Source organism: Podarcis liolepis, assembly GCF_965112155.1.
Source record: "Podarcis liolepis genome assembly, chromosome: 11".
Lineage (NCBI taxonomy): Eukaryota > Metazoa > Chordata > Lepidosauria > Squamata > Lacertidae > Podarcis > Podarcis liolepis.
Genome location: NC_139565.1, coordinates 8,946,788 through 8,959,247, shown reverse-complemented (window position 1 = coordinate 8,959,247; position 12,460 = coordinate 8,946,788). Strand labels below are relative to the sequence as shown.

The following is a 12,460-nucleotide window of genomic DNA, read 5'->3' as shown; positions in this document are numbered from 1 at the left end:
TACAGTAAACAAAAATGATTCTGAGAATAACAAAAAAAATCCAACAATACTGTTTATCTGAACAGAATACATAGTTACTGAAGTAGCTTATAACATCTCTAAATGTATAATTTTGCATTTTTCTGTATGTTGCACTAATACATACACAAGGCAATTTCCCACAAGGCAATTTTAAGGCTCTTAATTTTAAGGCCTTCTCTTACTCTGGCGAGATCCATTAATTTTATATTTACAACTTCTCAAGTTTTGAACATCCAGTCTTCCACTGTATTATCCATTTCATAACTGTATATTATATCATTGCAGCTTGCCCAGGGAGCTTATGATAAAGCGCAGATAGGAAATATTATAATGAAAAACTAAATAATCAGTTTGCTGCACACAAAAACCCTGTATGTGTAGGAAGAACTGTGAAAGTTGTTCATAGTTCAACATGTGTTAAGCAAGCACGCTCATCTATGTCACTGTATGCATGCTACAAAGTTGTGGGTTATGTGCATTCAGAAGACTATATGGGCTAGATTAAGAGAATTTCACTTGCATAGTACAATGGGGCTTGATGTACAATTGCAAAGATTGTTGACTCTCATTGGTTTTTTTTAATAGCAAAAACAAAAAAGACTCCACGTCCTCAGACTTCTAGATGAAGCTGTTAGAATTCCCGATTCTTAGAAATTCACGCGTAGATTTGTATCTGCAGCTCATCACCACACACACACACACACACACAAGACACACACACAAACAAAGAGTTTGTGTATATAGTTTGTGTATATTGAACCTGATTTTCCCTCCCCTTATGGTTTTGACTTTTAAAATGAGCTTGCATTTTAAATTGCATTTTAACTTGTTTTTTAACTTGTTTTTTCTTTTTCTTTTTCTTCTTCTTATGTTTTTACTGAAATTTTATTGCTGTTAGCCTCCCTGAGCCTGGCTCTGGCCAGGGAGGGTGGGGTATAAATAAATTTTATTATTATTATTATTATTATTTAGTCTGTGTATATAGTTTGTGAACTACACCTTCACATCTTATCATAGATCTCATATCTTTTGCCCCAAAGTAGACAGTTAATTTATGTTCTGACCATGACAGGAATCTTTATCAGTTCAAATACTCATTACCAGTTGAGAAGAAAGTTTCCTAGCTTCACACATGTTAAGATATCACAGAATAGTTAACAATACTTTAAACTAGGGGGGTTAGGAAATCGTTCCAACACTGCGCAAGCCCCTTGTAAGAAGTGACTGAGCCATGTTTGCTGCTGTGTGTGTGTGTGTGTGTAGTTTTATTTCCTGAAGCCAATTAGAAAGGGCAAGATATAGTGGGATTTTGTGCATTCCAAGTGGATGCTTCAAATATGGATCATTTAAATGGATTTCCCTCTAAGCAAATAATCTTATCTCTAATGCAATTTGTTTGAGGCATCCGAATACCGCCAAACATTCATCCGAGTCAGCTGAGCTTAATTATTGTACTCTTTTGTTTTATTTAAGTTAATTTTATTCACATGGTCTGGAGTAGCACTATTTTTAAAGCACAATATTTCGCCTTCATTTTGCTGTAGTTGTTCTCTTTAGTGTTCACTGCAAAGACCAAAGAGTCCCTTTCACTGATAAAGTTTACACTGAATTGCCCCATATCTTTTTGACATTATCATTTTGCAGCACCCTTTTAAACAGGAGTATTGGATAAGATCTCCAAAGGGCCAATCCAGGTCTTACTAAACAGATTCAGGAATGTGTATGCCGCCCATAGCAAGCAGGACTCCAAGTCTCCTTGACGACAGGGGAGGAAAGCAGGATAATAAAATGCAGCAATTTCGGGGTGGGATTGCCCATTTCTAGATAATATTCTTCTGGTCATGGAGGTCATGTTTCAGAGTAACTCTTATCAGAGTTACCGTAGATCAGATTGCAGATCCAGCAAGGCCCAAACAGAGAAATTTTACTTCTGGGGTGAAGAAGCAAAAATGTTATTTCTCCCTCCCTAAAGAAACTGGCCAGAATGAGCATTGAATCTTAATTCATCACTGGCAAGAGGATTTTTCTCTACACTATATTTGCGTTCATTCATCACCACACTGGTGGCTGAGTGTGCATGCCGGAGCATAGCAGGTGGGCAGCCCAGGCAAGTCTCCCCTCACCCCTAGTTGTTGCCATCACCTCACCACTGCCTTTTTAACTGGTTATACAAGTGTGTTTTAAGTGCATTATACAAACATGACACTAGATGGCGGTGGTGAGCTTATGGCAAATTAAATATATTTTTCAAAACATTTTTTTAAAAAATCATTTTCATAGCGTTTTTTAGATGTGTCTAGATTCCACCTGAGCTGTGAAAGGTGGGGAGGTGTGCCTGCCCTTTTAAATTTCCCTGCCCTGGAGCTCAAGATCACCCCTCCATAAATCATACATACATCACAGAAAAGGTGGTCTACAACAGAAATTTGAATGTTGTCATTTTTCCTGTCTGCTAGGTTATCTGATAATGCCTTATCTGATTGCCTTTCCTGGTAGCCTGGCCATTCCTTTGAAATGGTGATTACTCAGGTCCTGAGACAATGGGAAGATTCCCTCACCCCCTCCCTCCTTGCAGAGAAAACATTTGGTCAGTTTGGGAGTCAAAATGGTTTCAGGGCGGTCTTCCTGTGCTGCTCCAGACATATATGTACGTGCTTGGTTGGTACATTTTTTAAAAAATGCAATTCTTCCTAAAATAGACACAATATTGCAAGTAATTTCCACTAACACTGTACCATACATTTTTCTATTTTAAAAAATATATATCATATTCTATTCTGACTTTCCCCATCAACACACATTTCTTTATGCGCTTGGGTTTTTAAAAAATGTATTTTTATTAAAGATTTTCTTAGTTTACAAAAGTATGTGCAATGTCTCTCTCTCTCTTTTCTCCAAGTAACATTTTTTACAGATCAGTTTCATTTGTTGAGACATTAGGAAGGGGGAAAGAGGTGGAGGGGGGGAAAGGTGAGTGCGGGTGGTTGGTACATTGATGAACATTTATTATATATAGAAGACCTTAAATTTTTTATTACAGGGCAAAAGCCACACATTCTCCACGCAGAGAAGACCGAGGAGGGGAACGCCGAAGGGCTCCTATATAATATAATATATAATAATTTATTATTTATACCCTACCCATCTGACTGGGTCTCCCCAGCCACTCTGGGCGGCTTCCAACCAAATATCAAAAACAATACAGCATCAGACATTAAAAACTTTCCTAAACAGGGCCACCTTCAGGTGTCTTTTAAAAGTAAAATAGTTGTTTATTGCCTTGACATCTGCTGGGAGGGCGTTCCACAGGGTAGGCGCCACTACCGAGAAGGCCCTCTGCCTGGTTCCCTGTAACCTCACTTCTCACAGTGAGGGAACCGCCAGAAGGCCCTTGGCGCTGGATTGGGCAGAACGATGGGGGTGGAGACGCTCCTTCAGGTATACAGGACCGAGGCCGCTTAGGGCTTTAAAGGTCAGCACCAACACTTTGAATTGTGCTCGGAAACGTACTGGGAGCCAATGAAGATCTTTCAGAACCGGTGTTATATGGTCTTGGTGGCCACTCCAAGTCACCAGTCTAGCTGCCGCGTTCTGGATTAATTGCAGTTTCCCAGTCACCTTCAAAGGTAGCCCCACGTAGAGTGCATTGCAGTAGTCCAATCGGGAGATAACTAGAGCATGCATCACTCTGGCGAGACAGTCCACGGGCAGATAGGGTCTCAGCCTGCGTACCAGATGGAGCTGGTAAACAGCTGCCCTGGACACAGAATTGACCTGCGCCTCCATGGACAGCTGTGAGTTCAAAATGACTCCCAGGCTGCGCACCTGGTCCTTCAGGGGCACAGTTACCCCATTCAGGATCAGGGAGTCCTTCACACCAGTCTGCCCCCTGTCCAGCAAAAACAGTACTTCTGTCTTGCCAGGATTTAATCTCAATCCGTTAGAAGCCATCCACCCTCCAACCACCTCCAGGCACGGACACAGGACCTCCTAAAGTGACGTCTAGCCAATTCTTCTGCCAGGAGAATTTAGCCAGCGCGCGCGTTTTGGCGCAAATGGGAACAGGGCGAAGCGCCCCGATGGCTGGCCTCGCCTTCCCTTCCCTCCTCTGGGCGGAGTTCCCTAGCCCAAAACAAGGGAAGGAGTTCAGGCTCTCCGCCCCGGCCGGCCTCCCCCCTCCGCCTCCCTGCCCGGGGTCCCAGCATGGCAGGCCAGGGCGCCCCGGGGGCCCCGCTGCCCGTCACTCGCCAAGTAGGCGCCCGGGTTCGCCCCCTCGTCGATGCGCCCGTGGAGCTGCGAGACGCCGCCCGGCGCCTGGTGGTGGACGCGGCCGGGAAAGCGGTTCCCTTCGGATCCCTGTACCGGGAGCGGAAGGCGATCGTGGTGTTTGTGCGGGTAAGCCGAGGTGGGAGATCCACCCCCCAAAAGTGCTTCGTTTTTAAAGGGAACTTTAAAAAGCCTTGCGCTTTTTTGCAAGACTTTCGTTTCGTCTTGCAAACAGGAAATCGGAAGCAGCGATCGCGGTCCGTATTGCAGCCGAGGCCTTGGAGGAAACCGGGCCGTCCGATGCACATTCGTTTTAGGCAGGCATTCCTCACCCCATTTACCGGGCACTTATCCTTGTTGAATTCAGTAGGGCTTTTGTTTTCTTCGTAGACACGTGGCAAGGATCGCGCTTCAGTAGCGCTGCGCTCTTACCACTTCAGTGGAGTGGCTGATCACTCAGTGGAAAGGAATCTTATCTTGATCACGCTTCCCGAGTTGTAATGGATCCAATCGCAACACGTTTGTGCATGACTGAAACAATAATTCGAAAGAAGGGACTTTAAAACAGGGCTGTAGCCAAATTAAAGGAATTTTACTTCGCTCACCGGAGATTTTCTGCCGTTCCACCTAGTAAATAAAGGACTTGCTGGTTTTGTTCTGGAAAAGAAAAGAAAAAATATAATGGGCTGTGTACAAAACTCCCAGAAAGCACGCGATTATCTTTATCTCTTAGCCCTCCCCCCAAAAAGAAGATTTTTCTTCCTTTTAGTTTTTTGATGCTCTGACCTTTGAGTGAACGGGTATGAAATCATTAAAAGCAGTGTGATGGATCCAGACTGCCAGCCTCCAACTCTACTATAGATGGCTTTCTGATCAACGCTATTTAAGCCTCAGCGTACTTACCTATTCCTCCCCCCCCCCCCCAATTTTGAAACCTCAACACTTTTATTACAGTTGTTCTGACACTCCTCATTGTCTCTTTTCAGCATTTCTTGTGTTACGCCTGTAAGGAATATGTGGAAGATCTGGGCAAAATTCCCAAGACATTTTTACAAGTAAGTAAGGTGTTGTTTTTTTAAAAAAAGTATTATATTGTGAAGTCAATACAGTATTTACATATATCTTCAATTACTTTATAATGCATGCACTGATTAATTTGTTCTCCTTCGTGCTTTCTGTCATTCTTTTTAAATATCCAGCTGAGCACTCTGGAAGCCAAAGAATCATCATCGCAAACATAGTTCCTTCTTGGTTTGCAAGAATACGTATGCACTAATTTGTTATATTAATAATAACAGAATAAAAAAGACAGACAGACAGACAGGTGAGGTTTCAGAGGAAACTCCTGTGATTATTGTGTAGACCACCATCAGCCCCCAACCTCTTCTGTAAAGAGGAAATTCCTTAAAAAGCTGAAAAGGCCTATGCTTCAGGAATCCTGCACGGGGCTCCACTGTACAGGATTACATAGAAGTGGTGCCAATCAGCACTAAAAAGGTTATGTTCAAATAACCAGTTTAGAAAACTAATCACTACTGTAATTAATAATATTCCAGAATTGGCTGCACAATCCAAAAACATTTCTGCCGTCCTATCTGATTCTTTCACCGTTGTATCATCACTGTAAATTGCCATCATATCATCCCATTTTGAGAGTCTCTGATGGCACAGCTGTTGTAAGGTCCACCTTAAGCATTTATTATCTTGCCACAATGAACGTGTTGTAAGTACTAGCTGCAGTTTAAAGATTTATATATACTTTTGTGTGTTTCCCCCGACACCTTCCCCATGTAGGATGCAAATGTCAGACTTGTGGTTATTGGACAATCATCGCACCATCATATTAAGGTAGGTCAGTGTAAGTCAGAGTTATTCTGCTGGCATATACTAAACTCAGCTCTTTCATCTCTGAGCAGGCACAGGGAAGCAAACTGGTAAATGGAGTTTTGTGCATTTCCCTCTCTGTTCACAACCAATGTGAAGTAGGTGCTGATGTAACTGGCATCATCTATACCTGGGAGCAGATCGAAATAAGGTCTGCATCAGAAGCCCTTCTCCAGGTGTCCACATCTTCGGAGGGTACCACAGAGAAGTCTTGTTGTTTTCTTCGGGTGGCACCAAAACTGTGGAATATTACGTTGTTGTTGTTATTTAATTTTGTAATTGAAAATTGCCTTCAAGTATTGGGAAATGAGGTGGGATTTAAAGTTTATAAATAATAGTGCAGTCCCGTTCATATCTACTAAGAAGTAAGTCTTGGTGGCTTTACTCCCAAGTAACTATGTATAGGTTTGCACTTAAATAAATAAAAAGAAAAGTTATATGAGCCATGTTCACATCTGCATGATACATTTAAATGCGCTCTCTGTCACTTGAACAGTCACAACTTCCTCTAAAGAATCATGGAAACTGTAGTTTGTTACAGGTGCTGGGAATAATAGTTTTTTGGGGTGTTCTAACAACCCCCAGTACCCTTAACAAACTACAGTTCCCAGGATCCCTTGGGAGGAAACCAAGACTGTTGGCACAAGTGTGCTTTAAATGTATAGCATGGATGCTACCACTTCTGTTTGTCTAATATATCATTACTAAAATATACGTGAATAAGGACAATTGGTTTCCAGTGGACTTATTTGTAAGTGTCATTGAGGGGAAACTGTAGAGTCCCACCAAAGAGGAACTTGTCCTTGAATACACACATCTAAGCCCACAGGGATAGCTGCATTTTAAGTGTGGAACTTGAAGGTTTTCAAAATCAGAATTACTCTCTGGTCCTAAATACACTGACCTGGAAATGAGTCCCACTGAATGTAATGAGACTGGAATCCCCCCCCCCCCCCATGTGCAGCCTTCGTTTTCCAAGTAGTTAGTACAGTGGTACCTTGGGTTAAGTACTTAATTCGTTCCGGAGGTCTGTTCTTAACCTGAAACTGTTCTTAACCTGAAGCACCACTTTAGCGAATGGGGCCTCCTGCTGCTGCCATGCCATTTCTGTTCTCATCCTGAAGCAAAGTTCTTACCCCGAGGTACTATTTCTGGGTTAACGGAGTCTGTAACCTGAAGCGTATGTAACCCGAGGTACCACTGTAATAATAATTTTTATTATTCTGCCCTGCCCATCTGCCCGGGCTGCCCAGCCACTCTGGGCAGCTTTCCAAAGCGTTATTTTGATATTTACAAATGTTTCTTGCAGCCATTTTGCACTTTGACAGGTTATCCTCATGAAATGTATGTGGATCCTGAAAGGGAAATCTACAGGACACTTGGGATGAAAAGGGGTGAAGCATCCGCTACAACAGGTAAGCTGCGGTACCAACTGTAAACGCAGAGGCCACGGCACAAAATGTAGTCACGTAAGGAACTATAGATCACAAGCAATTTCCCCTCCATACTCACAGAAAAACATATAACTGGTTTATCACTTATGGCAATGAATAACTAAGGATTATACCCAGTGCTAGATCCCAGTCACCAGTCTAGCTGCCGCATTCTGGATTAGTTGTAGTTTCCGAGTCACCTTCAAAGGTAGCCCCACATAGAGCGCATTGCAATAGTCCAAGTGGGAGATAACTAGAGCGTGCACCACTCTGGCAAGACAGTTCACGGGCAGGTAGGCTCTCAGCCTGCATATCAGATGGAGCCGGTAGATAGCTGCCCTGGACACAGAATTGATCTGCACCTCCATGGACAGCTGTGAGTCCAAAATGACTCCCCGGCTGCGCACCTGGTCCTTCAGGGGCACAGTTACCCCATTCAGGATCAGGGAGTCCTCCATACCCACCTGCCTCCTGTCCCCCCAAAACAGTACTTCTGTCTTGTCAGGATTCAACCTCAATCCGTTAGCCGCCATCCATCCTCCAACCACCTCCATATGACACCATATCTAAAGCACATGGCTTCCCCCCAAAAATCCTGGGAACTGTAGTTTGTGGCTCCGTGGTAAGTAAACTACAGCTCCCAGATCTCTGTTAAAGTAGTATAAATGTGCTTTAACTATATGGTGTGGATTTGGGGCCAACCCAGCCATGAGGGGCTGAGGCAGTTGCCTCGGGTGGTGGAAGCCCATGAAGGCAGCACCCTGAGCAACCCCCCCCCCACCAGCCCCACTGCCTCCCCTGGAGCAGCAGCCCTGGTTTCTTGTGAGAGCTCACTGCAATCCCCCCAAATCTTACTGAAATCTCACAAGAGATTTCAGTGACATATCGTGGATTTTGCCAGAACCTGCTATCGCTGCCATCTCACGGGTGCTGCTGCGCAACCCAGGTAAGGAGGAAAGCATAAAAGCAGTGTGATGGATTATATATCAACATGTGTGTAGAGGGCGTGTGTGTTTTAAGCTTGGACTTAAATGACAACTGAATAGAAAAAATACAGTCTGTGACAATCCAATTAGAGCTTAAATATATGCAGAATGACCCTTCATAGCTGCAGTGCTTTGCGATAACCTTACATCTGGATTCACTCCCCTATGAATCATGGGGACTGTAGGGTTTACAGAGAAACAATTTACGTAATACTTTTTCTAGCAGTCTGCGTTAGATTCCTATTCTTGCATAAGTCACCCTACTTGAAAACTGAACAAGAGAGGAAGGCTGCAATCCTAAACAATTATTAGGTAGTAAGTCCCATTAGGTATTATTAGGTAGTACGTCCCAGGACGCGGGTGGCGCTGTGGGTTAAACCACAGAGCCTAGGACTTGCTGATCAGAAGGTCAGCGGTTCGAATCCCCGCAACGGGGTGAGCTCCGGTTGCTCTGTCCCTGCTCCTGCCAACCTAGCAGTTCGAAAGCACGTCAAAGTGCAAGTAGATAAATAGGTACCATTCTGGCGGGAAGGTAAACAGCGTTTCCGTGCACTGCTCTGGTTCACCAGAAGTGGCTTAGTCATGCTGGCCCCATGACCCAGAAGCTCCTTCGGCCAATAAAGCGAGATGAGCGCCGCAACCCCAGAGTCGGTCATGACTGGACCTAATGGTCAGGGGTCCCTTTACCTGTACCTTTAAGTCCCATTGGGACTTCGGAGTAAGCACAAAGACAGGTTTGCATTGTTAGGCTTGGGTGGGAAGGTAGCTGGCCTTAGAAGGAAAAGCCCATTGTTGTTGTTTGTTTATGAGTAGAGAAATTTCTGCTTTTCCTCCTCAGTCCAATCACTTCCGTTTTCTTATTGGATAGTCAAATGTCTTGCTCTCTCCTAAGCACATTTAGAGAACAACAACTACCAGACTTTTAGAAGACATCTGAAGGCAGCCCTATTTAGGGAAGCTATTAATGTTTGATGGATTACTGTATTTTAATATTTTGTTGGAAGCCGCCCAGAATGGGCGGGGTATAAATAATAAATTATTATTATTATTATTATTATTATTATTATTATTATTATTATTATTATTATTTCCAGCTGACTGACTTGCACAAAACTGTGCATAGATTGTAGCCAGATATGCTTGCAAGATCTGCAGAGCAAACTTAATTTCTCATGCAAAGTACGCTTTCTCTTCTATATCATACCATTTCAGTGCAAAGTCCTCATGTAAAATCCAACCTGCTGTCAGGAAGCATCAAGAGCATGTGGAGAGCAATGACGAGCCCTGCGTTTGATTTTCAAGGAGATCCAGCTCAGCAGGGGGGCACTTTGATTTTAGGTCCAGGTAAAGCTGTTTGTTAAAAGTAACCTTTGCCTTGGTTATGCTTACATGATGCATTTGTGCTCCTGGATATACTGATGAAAAGTGTCCAAGCAATTGTCTCCTTTTCTTCATACCATTGAGATTTCACACATGCACACACTTAAGGAACTTAGCAGATAAACATGCTACCACCAGATAGCATGGATTTAATGGGTGGAGGGAGAGCAGCCAATCTGTGCCCTCCAGTGTGGTGTAGTGGTTAAGAGCGGTGGACTTGTAATCTGGTGAACCGAGTTTGCATCCCCACTCCTCCACATGCAGCTGCTGGGTGACCTTGGGCTAGTCACACTTCTCTGAAGTCTCTCAGCCCCACTCACCTCAGAGAGTGTTTGTTGTGGGGGAGGAAGGGAAAGGAGAATGTTAGCCGCTTTGAGACTCCTTAAAGGGAGTGAAAGGCGGGATATCAAATTCAAACTCTTCTTCTTCCCCACTTCACAACTATCGATGACATTAATGGGTCTTCTTTCTGACTTGGCCCTGGTGCTATGTGGTTATTTTGTTGTGTGACCTCTCCTTCCTTCCCTTAATGTGCTATGCTCAAGAAATGATGCTAGATAGTTGGAAGTCCAAACCCCCCCACAGTGCAGGAATATACAGCTGTCCCTTGCATGGATCAGACCTGCAAGCTTGGAATTAATCCGCACTATGCTCGAACAAACTGAGCTCTCCAGCTGGGGGAGATTTGAACTTGCGGCAGTGGGAGGAAACCTCCTGTTTTGTGGTACAGGGAGTTTTGCTGGGGACATGCCTACATTGCTGCAAGTTCGTTGTTGTGAGTGGGTTGCATGTGGGTGTCATCAACAGCACAGTCCCTGGCGGGTGGGCTTTGGTGGCGTTTTCTGTGGTTATTGGGGGGCGTGTTTTGTGCTGTTTGGAAGTTTTCTGGTTTCTCCGCTCCGCTCCTAGTTTGAGCACATACAGTGGTACCTCGGGTTACAGACGCTTCATGTTACAGACTCCGCTAACCCAGAAATATTACCTCGGGTTAAGAACTTTGCTTCAGGATGAGAACAGAAATTGTGCTCCGGCAGCAGCGGGAGGCCCCATTAGCTAAAGTGGTGCTTCAGGTTAATAACAGTTTCAGGTTAAGAACAGACCTCCAGACGAATTAAGTTCTTAACCCGAGGTACCACTGTATATGACGGTCATTGTGCTGATGTAGCAACACTTAATCTCAATTTCTCTTCCCCTGCAGCATAATCGGAGTATAGTAATCAGTAAACAGGGCGTTTTGTCATCTGGAAAGTATTCCCCCCCCCAAAAAAAAATATATCCATAGCTGATATAGCATATGCAGGGCCATCTTTCACAGATGCGGCGCTGGGGTGCAAATATCCACTCAGCGCCCCCAAATTACCATGGATGGGGGGTGAAGCTGCACACTGCCAGCCATAGGGGGTGCGCGCAACTCTCCCCCATGCCGCTGCGAGAGAGCAATCCCCGCAGAGGCTTGGGAGGGAAGCTGTATGCCTGCCAGCCATATGTTTGACGGGGTGCAGCTGGCAGGCGTGCAGGGGAAGGGGAGGCCGCCGGCAAAGCCGCACAGCTCCCCCACTTACCGGTGCGCCCCTGAGAGACCAGCGCCCTGGTGCAACCAACCACTAAGCTATATGGGAAAGACGGCTCTGAGAATATGAACAACCAGCTCCCATATCCGACACCCAAGGCACCAGACCGCATTGGCTGAAAGATAGGTGATTGTGAATATTGGTAGCAATATTTTGTAGATAGGCAGTAACAGGCTTATTTATTTTCACCCCCCAGGGAATGAAATCCACCATGTGCACCTTGACCAGAACAGATTGGACCATGTTCCCATTAACACTGTTTTGCAACTTGCTGGAGTTCAAGCAGTAAACTTCGCCAACAGATCTCCAATTATTGATGTGTGACTTTTTCAAAAGGAGAAAAAATCCAGGGGGCGAGTTAAACGATAACATGGCAACAGTGTGTTCAGCAAATAATTTTGGGTGAGGTTACTGTAACATTGGAAGATTCCCGGCTACTGAATAGTTCGGTTTCTGGTGGGTAAAAATGGACTGCTCACTTTATTGTTTCATTGAACACAAAGTTAAGTTGTGATGTGTTTAACAACAAAAAAGTGATGTTTAAACTTGTATAAATATATACTTGGCATACACAGTGTATAGGTTTTATTCCATCACAGCCTTTATTATTATTAGTGAGTTCTGTCTTCTGAACCCCTGTCTCACAATGACTTAATAAAATGACATATTTTTCTACAGATTAAATAAAAATGTAAATTTCTACTGTCTGTAAAACAGCTTCTTTGATGAGTCAAAACAAAACGGTTATGATTTGGACCCAGTGGTGGAGACTCTGCAGTCCTCTTCAACAATATTGACATGGACTCAATGGGTAGTAGGCAACTAAGTTTTGTTCATGGACTCAATGGGTAGTAGGCAACTAAGTTTTATTCAGAGTAAATTCTAAGAAATGAATTAATTTGTCTGCTGTGAATAAAAC

General features: G+C 43.9%; 1 protein-coding gene across 1 annotated transcript; it reads left to right on the top strand.

The window, feature by feature from the left end:
* Positions 1–4,203: 4,203 nt before the first annotated feature.
* PRXL2C (peroxiredoxin like 2C) lies at positions 4,204–12,255 on the top strand. Its single transcript, XM_083465045.1, has 6 exons — positions 4,204–4,416; positions 5,274–5,342; positions 6,082–6,135; positions 7,481–7,586; positions 9,803–9,934; positions 11,738–12,255. Exons 1-6 carry the CDS (start codon positions 4,225–4,227, stop codon positions 11,863–11,865), a joined length of 681 nt encoding a protein of 226 aa, XP_083321171.1. The 5' UTR covers positions 4,204–4,224; the 3' UTR covers positions 11,866–12,255.
* Positions 12,256–12,460: the final 205 nt, after the last annotated feature.

Excerpts from the sequence above, each read along its gene's own strand:
- PRXL2C (XM_083465045.1), top strand. The coding sequence starts at position 4,225 with ATGGCAGGCCAGGGCGCCCCGGGGGCCCCGCTGCCCGTCACTCGCCAA. Across the intron at positions 4,417-5,273 it reads CGATCGTGGTGTTTGTGCGG|CATTTCTTGTGTTACGCCTG; the intron begins GTAAGCCGAGGT and ends GTCTCTTTTCAG. Across the intron at positions 6,136-7,480 it reads CATCGCACCATCATATTAAG|CCATTTTGCACTTTGACAGG; the intron begins GTAGGTCAGTGT and ends TGTTTCTTGCAG.